The sequence below is a fragment of the Buteo buteo genome, chromosome 11 (genome assembly GCF_964188355.1).
Source record: "Buteo buteo chromosome 11, bButBut1.hap1.1, whole genome shotgun sequence".
NCBI lineage: Eukaryota > Metazoa > Chordata > Aves > Accipitriformes > Accipitridae > Buteo > Buteo buteo.
Genome location: NC_134181.1, coordinates 34,048,747 through 34,068,538, shown reverse-complemented (window position 1 = coordinate 34,068,538; position 19,792 = coordinate 34,048,747). Strand labels below are relative to the sequence as shown.

The following is a 19,792-nucleotide window of genomic DNA, read 5'->3' as shown; positions in this document are numbered from 1 at the left end:
ACGCATACTCGTCCCCGCCCCTTTCCTCGCATGCGCGGCGCGGCCCGCGGTTGCCGTGACATTGGGCGGGGGGGGGCTGTGGGCGTGGCCGCGAGCGCTGCCCCTCGCAGCGCGGAAGAGAGAGCGGGGAGGTGGCGCGGCGCGGCCCGGCCCGTCCGCAGTGCCCGGCCGAGCGGGGAGGGAGGGGGAGGCGGCCCCGGCGGCCCTCAGCAGCGAGCGGGGAGCGGCGGGGGAAGCCTCGGGGAGTCGCTGAGCTGCTGCGGGGATGAAGGACCGGCTGGCCGACTTGGCAGAGGTGAGGGCTCGGGGCGGGGAGGCTGCCGGGGAAGGGGGGCGGCGGCGGGCTGAGGCGAGGAGCGGGGCGGGAGGGGACAAAGGCGAGCGGGGGGGGGGGGGGGCCGCGCGGGCCGTTATCGCCGGCTGAGGTAACGGTCAGCGGCGGGAAGGTTGGCGTTCCGCCGCCGGAGGAGGCAGCGCCTCGGCCGCGTCCCCGGGGACGGGGCGGCCGCCGCACACTGTGCTGCAGCTGCCTTCTACGGGGAGGGGGCCGGCTTCCTCCCCAGAGCCGGGCAGGCGCGTCGGAGCCTGGGGACCTGGCAGCCAAGTTCCGAGCTTCTCCGGTTCTTAGAGATCGCCTTCCCCCGCGCCCTCCTGACCTCCAGCGCGTTTCAGGCGTTACCGTGTTGAATGACAGATAAACCGGATAATAATCCACCCTGCCCGTGGGGTAGTGGGGTAGATGTATCTGCTTGGGAACTGTTTAACCAGTAATGCGTCAGTAAAGCTATCTGTAGATTTTATTTTCCGCGCGTTTACAAAATGGTAGCTGGTTATGTTTATACGCTCTTTTCCTTTCCCTTAGTTGTGCTTTGAAAACAGTTTCCTAAGAAATAAGAGAGAGTTGGAGGGAGGTACCGTCGTGTCTGCCTTCAACAGGATATGGTTAAAATAAAAGGATATTTGGCTTTTTTTTTTTTTCCTGAAAAGAAATGGAAATGGAGAACACACAGGAGTTCCTGTGATAGTCCTAGGACTCCACATATATGTAGAAGCTGGTCTGTCTTGAGCTGCATACAGGTTTCGGGCTCGTTCATCTTAAAATTAAGTTCGTGTCTTCTGGAACACAAAATGCATTTTGGAAGCTCCATCTCCAAGTGATGGAATTACCAGTCTCTTTGTCTTCCTCTCCAAAGGCGAGAACTGGCATCCGAAAAGTTTTAGCACGATTAGATTACAGTATCTTTACCAGGAAAGATGTTTTGGAGTCATGCCAAAGAAATGTGTAATTTCTTTCAAGTATAATTCTTCCCTTTTCCTATTTCTAAACACGTCCACATTGTAGGAATACATGCCAAATTTCAGTGATGGTGCACGCTTCCCGGAAAGAGGAAGCAGCAAAAAGTAATCTGAATTTGCTTTTTAATTTATAATCATAAGCTTGTAGACCTCATTCTGACTGATGGGAAGCAGCAGTGGTCTGTTGTATGTTTTTTTAATTAAAAAAACCAAAACCAACTAACCAAACCCTAACTCTCCCCTTAGATATTGTTAAAAGTTTTTAAAGCAACCATACATAGGGGTTCTTAAGCCAGCTTCAGTATTTGACATCTGAAAACATTGTTGTACTGCAACAAGCTACTTCTTTAACTGAAACATTACTGCAGCAAGCTACTATATTAAACACAATGTTCAGTATTGCCGAAGTGCTTCATATGTTCATCAACATAATTTTCACTGCCTGTAGAATTAATAAATAGCTTAGAGACTTAAAGTTTTCTTCTAACTGGAAGAAGATATTTAAACATCAAATGAAAGTAGAAGTTACTGAAGATCCAGTCTACATTTTATCACTTAAAAGTGTGTAGTCGACTTGAAGTTTTGAAAAGTTGCATACCCAAGGGAGATGACTTTTGTAAAACTTGATTTCCACAGGGAACGCATGGAAGTAGCAACTTCCATCTTACGTTTTTATCTGAAATATCAAAAAAGATCATGTTTTTAAGAAGTTATTTTCCTTTACTAACATAAATGCTTTGAAACAGTGATCCTTGATCACGCGTGGATAAGATGGCTTTGAAAAGGACTAAACAATCTGAAGAAATAATGTATTAACATTTATTTGCCTGTTTTTCAAACTATTTCAGTTTGTTTAGTGTCATTCCATTGTATATTTAGCTAAATCATTAAGTGAAGGGTAGAGCATATATGTTGTGGTTTTTAAACAGGTCTGGGCCTGCAAAGTCTTCAGGAATAACTATGCCTTGACTCTTTCCCTTAATATAAGAATGTCATTGTGTATTGCTTTGCTTGTACCTTACATGTAAGTTCCATCCACCCCACTTCCCCCAAATACCGAATGTAGTACACAAGTAGTTTAAGAGATCCTAGTACTTTAGCCAGTCTACACTGACTCATTTTAATGAAATATGCTATTCCCTTTAGCAGAAATGTTAATTTAAGTTTACATGTCCTCATTTGTGTGTTCCTGGATTTTATTTGACAGCAAGAAAACTATTTCGTCATTAAAAGTTGTAACTTGTTCCTAGGTTTCCCTTTATAAAGAAGAGGGAGAAATGTTACTTATTAATGTTTGTGGTCCATTAACATAAAACTCTCAACTTTTTAATATTTTTGTTAATACACAGTATTTAGGCAGTTAAACAGTGCTAAAATAGTTGCTGGAGAAAGGAATTGTTGAAGATGTGCAGATTTTATGGTCTTCAGATAATCTTGCTTCCTCTTATTTTCTAGCTAGAAAAAGTCTTGTGAAGTACATGCTTTCTCAGAAGATAGTAGCCATAATTGTATTTGTCCACTTCTAGGGGATTATTTTAGTGCCATTTCTAAATTATTCTAAGCAGGCCAAAATGAACTTCTTTCAGCTGTTTGGATTGTTCTTTAATACATTTAATTGGACAGTTGATCAAATCCCAGACTGCTTTTAGTTATTTTGAGCACAAATGAGTGTAAGATTAAAAGAAGAAAAAAAGGTTCTCTGTGATCCAATACGCTGCTTTCAGCAGTGGTTGATAGTAGATATTTAGGGAAGGAAAAAAAAAAAAGACAGGGCAAGTACATAACAATGATTGTGTAAAATATTCTCCCAGCCTTCAATGATTTGCTGTTCACGGATACAAGTCCATCTTAAAATGGCTTTAAAAGGGCTGTAGGATCTGTGTTCGGACACTCAGTTCAGCACATTTAGCTAGTGTCAGATATTAAAACCAGATGTTCTTTTAAAGGTCTGTTAATAAAACTCATTCAAACTTTTTTGTTATTGTTTTTAAATCATTTAAGAAGGAGGTAAGATGTAAACCTCTGCTTAAGCATGATGTTTTAGATCTCAAGTTTGGGCTGCATTGTTCATATGGCCCAAAAATTACGATCTTGTTATGTTGAAATGGGTCCAGAGCTATCCATTGAAATCCATTTTTCTTGCTCGATCAGTGAATCGTTTTAAATACATGCTTTTTATATTTCTTTACTCTTGAGTGTTACTGAGGATATCTTAGACATAACCTTTGAAAAATACATTTATATTTGATTGTAGTTTAAAAAAAAAAAATAAAACAAAAAAATAAAAGCAAGGACCTATAACTTGAGCAGAACTGCATTGACTTTTTGTAAACTATTTCTTGGGCATTCACTTAGTGCCCCCAAAACTGTTTAGGAATGAGTGAAGAACCACAAAGTCACAAAAGTTAAAATCAGTAGAATTGAGTAGTGTGGAAAAAAAAATGCAAAAGGAACCTCTTCAGAAGAAGGAAAACAGTACTGAGTTCTTTTTTTCCAGAGTTAAGCTCTTACATTAGTCTTTGTTCAAACATGGAATTTTCTGAAGATGAGCTATGTTTTCCATGATATAACAGTGTAAAGTAATTTCTTGTAGACGGTTACCATATGATTTTTTTCTGGTTGTACGGTAATGCTACTAACCGCGTGTTAATGATTGACCTGCCAAAGCAGCATGACAGATCTCCTTGGCCTTCTGTAAGCCCTCATTGACTACACTGATATAAAAAAATTTCTGGTAACACTGATGCTGTAAGGAGAAACTGTAACACTCTGTAACCCACTCCTTGGGTCCGATTCATTGGGGTAATGGTGGTCAGTTACTACCTTTGCAGCCTGCCAGAGGAATACACATGATCTGGACTGAGAAATAACTAAACTTGAATAGAATTTCAAGGGCAAGTAATAGTCATGGGTTTAGGTCAAAAGTTGTTTTCAGTTTCAAAGGTCAATAATTAATTTGGTAAGATATCTCAAGCTAGACTTATTCCTGCAATTCTGTAAGGCTTGGGAAATGTCAGAAGTTTCATAAACCATCACCATAACTTCTACTTGGAGCTGAGAAATGCTGTTGTCTGAATAGCTGGATTCTGTCATACAAACCAACTTCTGAGGGAACTTGATATATCTTAGAAGTCTGTGAATGTTTATGGATTTGTATGGCCCAGACTTTCAGTCCCAAGGTCAAGGCATGAACTGCAAACAGACTTCATTAGATTGCTCTTGGCATTGACGTGAAACTTTTTATCAGTTTTTTGTGGTACTGCTTATACTGGTGAGGTAAGGTCTAGGAGAAACAATATGTTTCTGCTAAACTTGATGATAAAAGTGAGTTCTTGGCTGAACTGTGTGCTTGTCAAAAGAAGGGGCATCACTGAAGTTGAAGAGAGTTAGCAAATAAGCTGTATTTTAGGTAGGCGATGATTTAAGAACGTAGAGAACAGAGATTGACAAGTCATCGGGTGTCTCAAGTGCTGATATTCAAAGTAGGCTGTCCATAAATCCTTCAATAAATTGTAGACAGCAAATTGATCTGTCAATGGTGTCATTGCAACCAAATGCAAAAGTGAAATAAATGTGGAACTGACTGCAGGGTGGATAATCGTGATTGCTTCCTTCCAGCCTAGCATCTGCAAACGGGACTTCTGAGTAAGATTTTTGTATCTTTCATTTGTTTAAGATTTAGTCAGGTGTTTAATGTCTTACTAAGATCTTCTGACCAAACTAAAAACTGACTTGCTGAATCTCTTAGCTGAAACTATTTTCATTATTTTTAGTTCAATTAACTAAATATAGGATGTGATTATAAACAAGTAGAAAAATTATTATTTATGCAGTAAATATAGGCAGAAGGTGTTCTTTTATGTCGTTAATGAAATTACATGTCTTTAAAGTGTAGCTCATTCTTAAATATTAACTAACTGGTAGCTGTGTAGTACTGCAAACTGTGGAATGGGTAAAAGTTGCACGACTTCATTTGGGCACAGACTTCCTCACTTACTTGTATTAAACAAGACTGTTCATTGATTACAATCTCTAAGGACAGATTCTCTAATACTGAGTTCTAGCAATAATCCTTTCGAAATAAGTAACTACAAAAAGTCTTTAATGACACACAGCACTACGAGTGATTAGAAGGTGCTCCAGGAAAGCAATAACATCTAAATTACTGTATTTCAGTTGGGGCATTATGGCTTCCCCTGAGCATAAAAAAAAAAAAGATGATTTCTGACAAACATATTGTTATAGGGCTTTATGCACTCCCTGAATTTGCAGGAAAGGAACTGTCACAAAGTATAAGTAATAACTTTTCTCAAAGATTCAGGGCTTGCTTAGATTTTGATGTGTAGATTTTCATTGAGTATAACCTTCTTCATTAGATAATAGCAGTGTTTGACACTGGATTAAATTGTAGAATTGTCATGCAAATAATATGCATCTTGCCTGATGTAAGAAAACCAGTAACAAAGGGCTTACTGGATAAGATGATCAGGGTTTAGGAGCAGTAAGTGGGTGTTAGGAGATCAAAGGCAGAGAGAGGGGCTTGTAAGAAGAAAGGAGTCTTGGACTTGAAAAATCCCTTAATGATACCTATCTTGTAGTTTGTTTTTTCTAACAGATAACCCATTGACTATACGGTAGAATAATATTTTGTTCTAACTTTGATTCAGTGCAGTTCAAACAGTCTGTGCTCTACAGAGGGAACTAGGGAACATGGAAGCTGGAACTCTTTGCCTTTATATGATGCATGTTAATTCTCTCTTTTCCTCTGATAAAATTTGAATCTCAGTTCCTGTCAACATCTGTATATTCTGCTGGTCTGGCTCAAGGGTTAGGGAAGTGTGACTCAGGGAACCTATTGGGCGGTGTGCCCTGGAGATCTGTGAGAGCCTGTCAACTTGAGCTTCTGCCTCCTTGGCTGCTATTCTAAGGGTTTATCCATTATGTAATGCATGTGTAGTTTAGTGTAGCATAATTATGTCTAAATTAGCGTGCAATGGCAGCCTTGAAAACACCCAAGGGCAAAACTAGTAAGCAGATGTTGATAGCTTTTTGTTCTAGATTTCATTAGATGTTTAGCTTATTACACAACAAGGCAGTCATCAGCACCCCTCTTAGTAATTCTTTGAGAGGGTTTGATGTACCGTCTCAGTAAATAGAATATTATTTTCAGTTCCTGTGGGACTCACTGTGGAAGTTTCTTTGTGCTGTAAGAGAACATTTATATGCAAAATTATATTTTAATAATTTTTATGACAGGTAATGAAAACTGTGACATCACTTACGGACTGGTTCTGTCCTGAAGTTGTTTACAGAGGAGTACATGCCTTAGCATTCACAACTTCGTGGTAGTCAGGTGACTTTCTTTGACCTCTCTGTTTATTTGGTTTTAGATTAGTCCTCATAAAAGGAAAACTTACTTTTTTGACTTTGCAGACTATTGACAAAAATGCGTATGCAGTAGCAATGCGGAAGAAGTTGTAGTTATTTCAGAACAGTATCCTGAGTTTTATTTCATAGATTTGTTTTGTTGTCTTTTACAGTGTAAAGGAAATGAAGATGGGGAGACAGTTATTGTTGAAAAAGACCACTTCATGGATGACTTTTTCCAACAGGTAAAGTTACAGTTTTCACCATGTGTTAAAGACTTAACAGTTTTCTCTCTCTGCCTTTTAATTTCTGTAATTAGGTTTAACAATTCATCTCCATACACACACCCCCCCAATATGCTTTCTAATGGTATGCCAAATCAAATGTTGGTAACACTTTGGCATGTTTATTTCGGGGTATTTTTTGTCTTTACTGAATGGAAGTGTTTTTTAACTCCCTATCAACAAAGAATTTGCTTACAGAATTTTAAAATCTTTTTTATTAAGAGTAGCAGCACTTAAGTTTTTGGACATACAGAATACATTTGCTATTAATAATACAATTTTTTCTAAAAAAAAAAATGCAGCCTGTTTAAATGTCAACATTTCTGCTGGGATTTGTGTCAGATACATACAAATGTTGCAATTCAATACTTTACCATTTTTATTACCAAAGATTTTTTTTTTTTAATCTTTGCCCTGAATTATTCTAACGTTTTTATTGCCATATTTCTCTTCCTCTAGGTTGAGGAACTTAGAAATAATATAGCAAAAATAGCACAAAATGTGGAAGAAGTAAAGAAGCAGCACAGCATTATCCTGTCAGCACCAAATCCTGAAGGAAGTGAGTATCACTTTTTTTAGATTTCAGATATATGTGGATAGATATTCTGAAATAAATTTTGTTTGGTTTAGCTATCTATAGGAATAGAACTTCAGGTGTTCAGAATGCAGAATGTAACACAATTCATTCATTCAAGTATTTCCATATTTAATATTGAATTAATATTTTCATTTGCTTATTTTTTACCCTTTTTTAAGTCTCATTTGAATAAATACATTTTCAGAATATTTGTTGCATCATCCAAACATTTGCTAGACCAAAACTCAGCTTAATATGGTATCTTGAAATTGACTGTGTCTTCAGAAACTTAGAGGCTACTTATATTTCTTCTAATTTGTGAAAATGTTGACGTCGTCAACAGAAGCTCATATGGTAGAGCTATCATCTTCTCTTTATTCCTCAGTAGGGGCAAGATTGTGTCTAACACTACCATTACAGCCAGCTGCTTCAGCAGTAGTAAGAGTTCCATGCTGGAGCCCTATTTTTGGAGGCTGTAACCCCAAAACTTGAAAGTAAAGATGTGCTTTCTGAACAGAGAACTCAAAAGTTTAGGGACTTGCCCAGAAACATGGAACCTTCCCTGTTCTCAACACTCCTTAATTCAAGGCATGCCTGGGTTTGTGGGCAGGGTTTAAAGAAAAGGGAAGAAAAGATGCTGAGGTATTTTTGTGGAAGTTGCAATGCTATCTTAACATTTATCATCTTGCTGATGAAAACTGAACTTTGGGTGTTAGTTTTTGTTTTCCCCTTATTTTCTTTGTTTATAGGTGGGCGTATGTTTGTATTCTTACAAATGATTTTGCAGACTGCTTTTTATCTTAACAACCATATACAGTCAATAAATCTGAGATTTAACAAGGGTTCATCTGGATGTTTAAAATCTGTGGTCTCAGCTCATTGGATTGTGTTTGTGTTAAAAATTGCGCTCAATAATGCATCTGAATTGTGTAGGAACATGACATTGCTTCTAAGTAACATATGGTCTTGTGAATCTAGTGCCTTCAGTAAACCCAGTAACGAAGTAAGTTCTTCATGAATACTCTGTATAGTGTTCTTCAAAAAAATATAGGTAGTGTATGGTACAGTTGTTAACAAGGGTAAAAGCAATGAGTCCATGATAAACAACAGAACTAAAAAAATGTGAGATAAATCTGTATTTTCACTTGATAGACTTTGGTGAATTTTCATTTTGACCAGCAAGTGATTATTACCCTGAAAGTGTTATATTTAAAAAAAAAAAAAAAGGTGGAATATTCTATCACGTGGTTTAGTTGGTGATTTGGTAGTAACATTTCCCAAGTGTAAGGGCCTGTCATAAGAAGCAGGAATCTGATAGTATGCTGTTATAAAAATAATATAATACTTAAAGTACTTAGGAGTATAATAAGCTGCTTCTCTCCATGGTTGCTCTGAATACAATTATAAGATTGCAAGGTAGAGTTGTAGATGGTTGCTGGCCTACTATTATCAATCATTAACAGTTCTAAAAAAAAAAAAACTTTTTCTTTTTTTTGAAGGAACAAAGGAAGAACTTGAAGAACTAAATGAGGAAATAAAGAAGATCGCTAATAAAATCCGAGCCAAGTTAAAGGGTAAGTTGTGGGGAGAAATAAAGCTACTGTCGCTTGTAATGATTCAGGATGGTAGCAGTGTTACAAACTTAATGCATTGCAGCTGAACTTCTAAACTTGAAAAGCTGCATTATATATGCATAAATTATATCATACAGCTCTTTATAAAAAAAAAAAAAAAAAAAAGAGAGAGAACCACCTCCCTGCCAACTAGTGTGGAGCCCATGTCAGTAACAGTATTGTCCTCTACTTTATTCCTCCTTGCCAAGCTTCACCGCTCATAAATATCAGGTCTCAGCACAGCCTAGTTTGTGGGACAGGACAAAGAGCTTGCTTGCTTTCAGAAATAACCTAGAAAATTACAATGCAAAGTAACTTCTCTGTGTAGAAATGTATTCTGCAACTGAAATGCTGTTTTTTGGTCATGATGTTTTGGAAAAAGATAAACTTTAACTTTGAAAAGACAGTCACCATGGTGTAAATGTCTACATAGGGAATTGTTCTAGAGCACCTATTGTATTTTAAATTCAGACTAGCTAGTTTTCCTGTGGCTTTCCCCTGTGAGTATGTCTTAATTGCATAGCATAGGTTTTGAAATATATTGAGTGTTTTAATGTCCTTCCATAAACACTGGGGTATGGTGTTTATTGTTTAAATTGTAAGAGCAGCCCATTTTGTTATACCTTTTGAACTTTCTCCAGAGTAATAGACAGTAGTAGTGCAACTCTCTTAAGAGTATTGAAGTAGTTACTGTGTTTTAAGATCTGTACCAATTACCAAAATTATTTTAAATTTATATATATTCCTCTCTCTATATATAACTGCCACCTTCCTCCTCCCCCTGAACTGTTAAACATGTCTATGGGGAGCTTGTCCATGAAAAAAGTAATAATTAATAGTATTTACAAAGTAACTGAGCTACACTTAAATAATTATACTGAATGTTGACTCATAATGTGCTTGTATTGTTCTTAGCTATTGAACAAAGTTTTGATCAGGGTGAAAATGCTAATCGGACATCAGTGGACCTCAGGATAAGAAAAACACAGGTATGATTGCTTCAGTTTGAAGAAAATAAAAGGATTCTAGTAAATCAGAGAATGAGTTTCACTTTTCTGAAATAGCTTCAGAGCTTCACGTTCTGTTTTCTTGGAATGTAAATACCACTTTCAGTTGTTGTGCAGTAGTATTTGCTGTATCAAAAAAAAAATAAATGTTTTTGTTCCACATTTTTAAATCCTCAAAAAACAGCACTCTGTATTAGCTCACAAGTTTGTGGAGGTCATGACGGAATACAACGAGACCCAAACTCTTTTTCGAGAACGCAGCAAAGGTCGGATACAGAGACAATTAGAGATAAGTAAGTGACCTGAATACACTTTTATTAAAAAGATTAATTGTGTTGTTAGTACCTCCCTTGTTTCTTATTTCTTAAAGATGGTACAAAGCATCATACCTCTTGGACATCTTGAAGCACGTGGGGGAAAAAACCAATTTTATTGTATGGCATAAACTCTTAGATACTACTCTTCAGAACAGCTGTAAAGAAAATGGAGAAAACTCACTAAATAATTTCTTTTATATTGAAAATTATTAAAGAAAATAACCTTTTAGCTTTGTTTCATTTATTTCCAATGTTGCAACTTGAAATGAAACGTTAAGAAAAGCTGCGTTCTGAAGATAGCAAGTGTTATTAGAAAGCATTCCAAAATTAACATGCTAAACAGGACAATTTCTCTTTTTATGCTATTCTATTTTTCTCAAGAAGAACATTTGTTAAATTCAGCTGGCATAAAATCAGTGCTGCCCTTATATGTACTCTAATCATTTGTTGACTGACTCACATTTGACTTATTTTATCACTGATTATTATGAGGAGTATTCAAAAGGTACGCAACTCTACTCTGAACTACAGCATCTACCGTGGAAAGTGTCTTAAAAAAAAACCCAACAAACAAACCATAACATCTTGTATCTAAAATTAGCCTTTTTGAATATCTCCTGTAAAAGCAAATACATACATTGCTGAAATAGGAAATGCAAACAGAAAAGTTGGCAAATTATAAGAAGACTTTGCTTTTCATAGACTTCTCAAATTTGGCATTAGCCTCTGGTGCTAATGGTTCAATTGAACATTTCAGTAAAGTTTATCATGCAAGTTAGATTCTTCCTTACCTGTATGTTTGAGGAGAAGGGACCCTAACACCTCAGGACATAGTTCTTTTAAGTTCATCTTGTTATGGCCCAATTAGAGCCTTCTGCTTTCCCTCAGCACTAAAAATTTTAAAGCAGGTTTTACAGCATTCTTGGGTATTAATGTCAGAAAGTAATATTCAGATTAACTTTTATCTGATAGGACTGAATTATACAAGTTATTACAGACATTCAACTTGTTTTACATGGGAAGAACAGGGATTTGATATGTAAATTTTAAAATTATAATACAAATCACTTGAATGTGTTGTGTAACTCAGAACACTTCAATTTGTCATACCAGTGTGATTGATAGGATTCAGCTTGCTTAAACATGCAATAATAAACTACATCAATTGTTAGATGTATTACGAAAAGTAGAAGTGAAGGTACACTATGGGTGATCATCTTCTCTATGTAAAATATGAATGTAATCCTGTGTTGGTAAAATCAAATTTACATAAAGATTTTATTGCCCACACAGTGGTGGGGAGTGAGTAAATTAGGCACCAATGTGACATAATTGAATAGGTAAATATTGAATGTTCTATAAATACTCTGTATCTCAAGTTCTTCCTTCTGAAGAACACTCCACTTAACAAGGTTCATATGAACATGTAAATGTTTCTGATCAAACTCTTCAATTTGACCGAAAAACCCTCCCACCAACCAGGAATTCTTCATCGTAGCTTTGAGTCTACGTTTGTTTTCTATTACTTGATATTTTCTGGTTTTTTCATATGCAAAATAGCACTTGGTAATGACTAAACACCACGTTGTTTTAGCCTGAAAAATACTCAATACGAGATTTTTCTTTGAATTGTCATCCTTCTGGTATGGTAAAATTTTATGTTCAATGATGAACTAGTGATGTTATATGAAGTACTGTTGTTTTTATCCTAGCTGGAAAGACCACCACTGATGAGGAACTGGAAGAAATGTTAGAGAGTGGTAATCCTTCAATTTTCACTTCTGATGTATGTATTTCTGGTCCAGTTATGTATGTCTCCTGTTCTGCTGCTTCTGCTATTTAGAAGTGTGTCAGTAGCTACTTATTTATGTCCATATCTTTTTTCGTTCTCCCGAAGATTATATCAGACTCTCAAATAACTAGGCAAGCTCTGAATGAAATTGAGTCACGTCACAAGGATATTATGAAACTGGAATCTAGCATACGGGAACTACATGAAATGTTTATGGACATGGCAATGTTTGTTGAGACTCAGGTAAATGAACCAATTCAAACACATTTATGTAAGTGGGATTTTTTTCCCCCCGTCTTCCTCTTTGAATATGCAGAGACAATTGCTTATGTTCAGGTAATACAGACTTACAGTGGGTTTTGACTGTGAGTAGAAAGTATGTAAGTTAATCACTAAAGGGTTTTTGTTTTGGTTTAGGCAAACTTACAATCTAGATGTACTCGTAGTATATGCTATGAATAACTAAGCATAGACTTTCTTTTGAGTTAGCATACTTGATATTTTTTTCAACATGCTTATATTGCAGTATGCTTGAACATTTTGTGCATGTTTAAGTAAGAGCAACTCTTTCTTGGAACATTGGCTAATATCTTGGGAATTTAGGATTTTCACAGACATGGTAACGGACTACTGTGGTAGAATAAAATGTGCATTAGCAAGGATATATGCAACTTGCACATAATACAAAGGTATGATTACTGTTATAACTAACACTAGTGTAAAGGGATTGACAAGTCATTCAAGTTGTCTCATATTCATAAGCTTTGTCTTGACATGTATGTAAGGTCATTCTATTTGTAGTCTTTACATACCAATTCTCTAACAAAAATATTTTTAACTTCTGTTCTTAAAATTCTTTGACTTATGCAGGAAAGTGAAAAGAATAATGGTCAGGAGAGAAACTTTCCTGAAAAGGACTATTTTTTATTTTTTTTTAATTGGGTTTTGTTCTAGAAGTCCTGTGTTGCTTTGTTATTAAATATATAGCCAAGGCAAATTGGTAGCAGTTTTCTTTTGAATTAGAAATGAACAAAAGTTACTTGCACATCACTCTTTAATGCTTTGCTGTTTACTGCTGCTGATTATTTCTTCTGATGGACAGAAACACAGGTAATAGACTTACTGTAATTTTTCACCAATCCTCCATTTCATTACCAAATTTCATTCTTCATAATTAATTTGAGTTTGTTATGTATTGACATTCTAAACCCTCAATTCTTAGGAACTTTTGAACTTGCTATTATACGTGTGCATTTTCTTAGGCAACTGTTGAACCTTGTGTCGAAATAGTCAATATCCTTTCCCACTTCCAGGCACATCAGGGATTTCCGATCTCTTTAGTATGTCAGTTTTAGTTTGGCTGTTAAAACATACCTTTGAACATGAGGTATGTTTTCAGGTGTTCAGTATTTGTTCCTGCAAAAGGGAGAAATATGCTTGCCTTCCCCATGAATGTTCCTTGTTTGGTTAGAACTTTGAGCTTTTGCTTCTCATTCCCTTTTTCCTTTACATGTCAAAGCAGAAAAAATGCCAGCCACTAATATGTACATTATTCACATGTTTAAAATAATTGTTGATGTTCTCTAGCCTTTCTTCTCTTAAGTTCATTAACCAAGGATCCATGGATTCCAATAATGAATTTTTTTTTTTTCCAAAATTTAATTTTAAGGGTGAAATGATCAACAACATAGAAAAGAACGTGATGAATGCATCAGATTACGTGGAACATGCAAAAGAAGAGACAAAAAAGGCAGTTAAATATCAAAGTAAAGCACGAAGGGTATGCTATCTTTCTGCAATTGTGCTAGTCCGTGTATTAACTTAGCACAGTATGAAGCGACTGTCAATTTCAGTTGATTGTTGTTGTTGTATTCAGTCCATCAAGGTAGCATTAATATATGCGTTTTACTTCCTTGTAGTTGTGATAATTAAAACTGGAATAGAAAACATTGTTATAAACTAGTATGTGACAGAGGAAGATTTACCAAAGGATTTTACAACCAACCAAACCCCCCCCATAATCTGGAGGAAATCGGAACATTTCCAATGTGGATTAATTTGTTATAGTTAATATTAAAAATTGCTATTACCAGTAGAGGACAAGAGAAACATCTTGTACTACAAAAACAGATAAGCAATTAATGCACAGCTAAACCTATGTTCACAATTTTCCCCTTAAAAAGCTGTCATTACAAAGTGTAAAAACCCCAAAAGAAGAATTACTGTATCATGCTAGTAGATAAATTCACAAGTTCTTCTTACCAACTACCATGATACCTTAAATTATTCAGAGTCTAAATAATCTTAAAGGGTTTTGGATCTTTATCACTGGTAAACTTACCTGGATTCATAGCTATAAAATCACCATGTTAGCAGGAGAAATAAAATTACTAGTTTTGCTGAAGCACACTTACTTTTCTAGAATTTCATCTGTAATTATTCTTTTCACAGATAAGTACTTTTGTACTTTTGTAAAAGTACCAGATTAGGGGGATCTTCCCTCTGGGAAGCATGTGCCGTTAAAAAATGACACTCAATTTTGTGGAGGAGTTGAGTTCAAAGTAACGTTCAGGCATTTTCCATTGGCATGGAAACTTGTTTTGTGTTTCAGTATCTTTCTTCCCATCAGAAAGCCAAATAATGTATTCTGAAATCAAACTACTAAGTAATTTATTTTTATATTTTGTAACTGTATGATTGCAGATTGAATGAAGTGTTCCTCTGACATTATAATTTCCCCTTTTGAGATGCAGTGCAATTTTGTGAGGCTTTTTATGGCGAGTTGGATTTGAGGGAATAATATATCTTTACATAGATAGACAGATATCTACATATAGATAACATACTTGTTATGTTTTAAAAAAAATTAAGAAATGTCAAAAGAGCCCTCTTAATGTATTTATAAATGGTGGTTTTCTCATCTTTGATAACTATATAGGTATTAATCACACTAGTTTACCTGTAAACACTGTTTAAAAATGTTTATTCTTATGCAAGCAAGAGTATACAGATAAATTTATCTCAATTTGAGAACACTGCAGGCTTCAATAAAAATGAGTGTGGATCTAAAAACTGACTATATTAAATATTGAAAATAAATGCAAGTCTTAATGTGCTTTATGTTAAAATAATAATACCTTGTTTTTTGACAGAAAATGTGGATAATTATCATTGTGTCATTGGTGTTGATTGCCATAATTGGTCTAATTATTGGTTTATCTGTTGGTATTCGGTGATGCTTGGATAACCTCAGCATTCATGACTTCCTGCCAGTGTGGCAGTAAGTAACTAATCAACTAATTTTGCTCTTGTTTTGCGCTGGTAACTTGTATTGTTCTACTAACCCTTAATATCTGTACAGTTAGTATTGGAGGGGGTAGGCTTGAGATGCTTTGATGGATTCTCTCTCTCTCTCTGCATGCTATAAAAGTGCTATGCATGTGAATATTGAAAACTGACATCTAGTGGTAAGCTGCTAAGTTTACAGACTGCATTCATGACATAAGACTCATAAATGCAGAAGGAAATGAGACCGAAAGATCCAATTATTGTCTTGCGGTCCTTTGAAATTTTTTTTTATGCTGAAAGTTCACATCAGCAAACAGTCTGCACTGAGATGTGAAATCCTAATTACACCTGGAACTTTATCAAATGGGGTTTCTATGTTTTTTCATAGAAGCAGATGTCTACAGCCATGAAGTTGGCTATTATTCCTTGCAGAACATCTTAAAATTTCTTACTTCAAAGCTGTTTATTAATGCTAGACTAAATGAAACAGCAGGAAATAACAATGTGTTTGTAAAAGAAAGGTTGCAAAGATTCCAACTGGAATTTTAGGACATAAATTTGAGAATTCTTGCAATGTTCAGATTTTCACTGTACTAACGTGCCATTTCTTGTCAAGATAACACCTAGCCAGGCGAAGTAGAAAATAGCAGTTAACTCTTCTGAGTCCAATAGAAACTCAACTTTTATATGTAGTATCTTCAAACTATATATGAAGTGCTATGAGTAGAATGTCATTTCAGACAGCTAATCAGGAATTCAGTTTTCTGTACTAACACTCCTTTAATATTGAAATTTTTAGTTTTGATGTTACAGTTTCTTCTCAGTTTTGGTTTATGGGCAGATAGCAGAATTTACTGTATCATTGCTTATAGTCAGAAATACCTGACTGTATGTATGTCAGGCTTTGATGCATTTACATAGAACCCATCTCTCTCCCCCTCCCCCTGCCTTGCAGCTTTTCTGAGCTATTACCTGCACAGTGTTTTTATTGATGTTTTGTTACATTCCACTAAGTGTACAGTTGTAAAGGTTTGAGTCAGGCTACAAATATTTATTCAAGGAGGATGGCAGTAAGCAATGTTACTGTACTTAGACTTAACCTCGATAAGTAAATGTTCACTATTGCATCTGTTTCTGTATGTAATGATAATTACGGAAGTTGGATATGAGTAATAACAATTATTCTGTGAAGTAAAATACAAAAATTTTATACAGATAGCTCTATCTTGTAACTATGGTTACATGTATGTTAGAAAAGAAAGACTAGAAACGGGAAATAGCAGTAAGTATTCTTCAGAAAAAAAACCCAAACACTCAGATTAGGTGTCAGTATTATTAATTTTCTGTGGCTATGCATGTATTTAAACAGTTCTGTATCTGACAAGGTATTTCAATCTCAACTTTTCTCTTTTTTTGCAGAAATTGATGTTCATAATTATATGTGTAACTGTATTGCTTCTGATACTTGGAATTATCCTAGCAACAACACTATCATAGCAAGCACATTCCAAGAGTTAGAAACCTTCAGAAACTCCAAAATACATCTTCAGTAAAACCAAACCTTTTTTAATAAATGATGCCTTACACTGTTCCATGATGATGACCTACCACTAATGGTTAAAAATGACAACAAAATCACTCTTAATGTTTACTCATAAATGAAGATAAGAATGTATTAGGATATGAATGGATTTTCATCATAAACTATACATTTGTAAGACTGAAACTTGCTCTTAATTGTTTTGAACTAAAGTAACTTAGGATTTTTTTTTCATATCTCAGTGTTACAAACAGTTTAAATAGGGAGTTGAGAGACTATTGAGTTTTGACTGTTTGGCTTTTTTACTATTGCTAATATAATTCTAATCATGAATTTTAGTACCTTACCAGTGCTGCTTTTGTTAGCACTCTTGTGAACTTTTCTGAGATGTAGGCTTGTCTTTAAGTGTATTAATTATTTAGTCACTGTAACCTATCTAAGCTTTATACTTAAAATTTTTTCTCCAACAAATGCTAAAATATTTTACCCTGAAAAGACTACTTATTTAACTGTCTGCCTATTGCATTACACTTGAGAAGGAAAAAAAAAAAAAAAAAAGGTTTTTTTACACTTTCCAGGTTGGTTGTGGTTTTTGGTTTTTGTTGTTGGTTTTTGTTGGGGTTTTTTTTTTTTCCTTTCAATATGACTAAGGTTAATTGCTTTAAATATTTCCTTGCTTTTCTAATAAAAAGTTAGTTGCAACATTTCTGGTAAAAGAATGCAGTAATGAAGCACACCAAATTTGAACCTCTGCAGATAATTTTACAAATAATCCTCGTGCAAAGGAAACTGATGGATGAGCTTAGCCTTATTGTTCATATGAATATGGCAAAAATCACACTTTTTTTCTGTATGAAGCCAAGTCAAGATTTCTTATTCAGAAGCTTGCTAATGTTGATGTGTGAATATAGCACATAGGGATAAACTCCCTCAGGAAAGTCTGAAACATAATACAAACTAAGACACTGATTTGTTATGAAATTTGTGTTATATAACATATATGAAGTGTTTTAGTATATGTGTACTGGTTGTAATGCTAGCTTGCAAGACTTGAAAGCTTGAAAGACTTCCAATGTAACCAAATAACTGCATTTAATGTTACAGGTTATTTTTGTATTTTGTGTGTAAAATATTTGTAACTTGAATTTTTGACTTCTCATTTTTTTAAGGATATCTATGTAGATATGTAGATATATTTACACTGTAAGAGAATTAGAGGAAAGTATAATGTGTGCCTTTTTAAACACAGTCTAAAACTACACTTGTCAATGTTTCCAAACATTCAGCTATAATGTTAACTGCAATAACTCGGTTCTAAAAGGTTACAATCCTTAAACTTAACGTTTTGTTCAAAGTGTCTGAGATGGAAGTTACTCAGTAAACTATAATTCAGTCTGTTGACTTAATGAAATTCTGCAGAGTTTACAATTTATATTGTATGTATGACTATTCTTGCTTTGCTGTCCAAATATACTGTGAATATGCTGGAGCTATTCAGATGTCAAACATGTTTAAAAAAGAAAAAAATATTATTATTGGGTTTTTTGCAAGTCAGCCATAAAGAAGTCTTCATTCGGCTTCATTAATGAACAAATTTCTTTACCTCTAAGTCCAGAACACTCACCAATGTTTGTGAGGAAGTTTACATGCAAAGTAAGGAAAGATTGGTTGCCTTAGTACTCGTTCTAGGTAAAATATATTTTTATTCTATAGTTTTCTAGATTTTTATCAGTAAATATTATTTATACAGATACACAAATTAGATTGGGGGGGAAAAAATCAGTTCTTCTGTTTAACAGCTGGTTACCTAAAATGACCCCCAAAATCCCATCATGTTGTGTTTTTCTTTTTTAATTTATAATGCAATAATCTGCCCATAGAGACCAGAAATTTGAATAGGCCACTCCATACTTTTTACTTGTTATATAGCTGCCTCAATGAGTTTGTTTTAAAACAAAACAAAACTTGTTTTTCACGTGAACTTCTTTGTTAATATTGGAGGGGAGTAAATCTCTAACCTATGCACTAATAAATTTATCTAAGCAAGTATCTTGTGGCTACTGTTTTTGTATTCATGATGTTATTGTGACCTTTGTGAATATTTCCAGTAAGTGTTTGAATAAGGCTGGTATGTTTTTGCAACGACTTATGTCAAACAACCGATACCTAGGTCTTAGAGTAAAGGTAACGTGTTTCCTGAAACATTTTACCAAAAAAGGTGTAGAGGTGATCAGAGTAGGTGTAGCGATAATTATGAAGACTTTACTGGGATTTATTAATTTAAACTGTGCACATGGAATTTTGCTTTAATATTAAACTTGAAAAATATGGGAGTTATTTATCTGAATAAAGCTATTCATGTATTGTCAGAAATTCCTCATAAAAATGCATCTTTCACAGTGCAGAATTAAAATAACTTTCTCTTACCTGCCTATGCCAGAATTGGAAGTTCTGGAATGGATTCGGGGTTCTGATGTACAGGTGGTAACCGGAGTCACTCCCCCTGTGCTGACGCTTAAACTTAGTTTAGATTGCCACCCTGACAGCTTTTTGCTGGCACGGCACTGAGTGGTGTTATCCGAGTGGTGTCATCCCACTGGTGATGGTGGTCTCCAGCAGCAGTGGTGAGCAGGAGCAAGCAGCCTGCTCAGAGCTGACAGCCCTGGTGGCTGCAAGGGATGGGACCGGTGGGGAGGAATGGCTGGCACCTG

At 35.6% G+C, this 19,792-nt stretch overlaps 1 protein-coding gene across 3 annotated transcripts; it reads left to right on the top strand.

Moving 5' to 3' along the window:
- The first annotated feature begins 152 nt into the window (after positions 1 to 152).
- On the top strand, positions 153 to 19,130 carry STX2 (syntaxin 2). 3 transcript variants are annotated; one of them, XM_075041454.1, is made up of 11 exons: positions 153 to 295; positions 6,837 to 6,908; positions 7,407 to 7,506; positions 9,024 to 9,098; positions 10,053 to 10,126; positions 10,329 to 10,437; positions 12,174 to 12,247; positions 12,359 to 12,496; positions 13,923 to 14,033; positions 15,406 to 15,454; positions 16,961 to 19,130. In XM_075041454.1, exons 1-11 carry the CDS (start codon positions 266 to 268, stop codon positions 17,092 to 17,094), a joined length of 966 nt encoding a protein of 321 aa, XP_074897555.1. In that variant the 5' UTR covers positions 153 to 265; the 3' UTR covers positions 17,095 to 19,130. The 3 variants fall into 3 exon arrangements, with proteins under 3 accessions (XP_074897555.1, XP_074897553.1, XP_074897554.1); XM_075041452.1 differs by having other exon boundaries at positions 15,406 to 15,533; positions 16,961 to 17,086; XM_075041453.1 differs by lacking the exon at positions 15,406 to 15,454 and having other exon boundaries at positions 154 to 295.
- Positions 19,131 to 19,792: the final 662 nt, after the last annotated feature.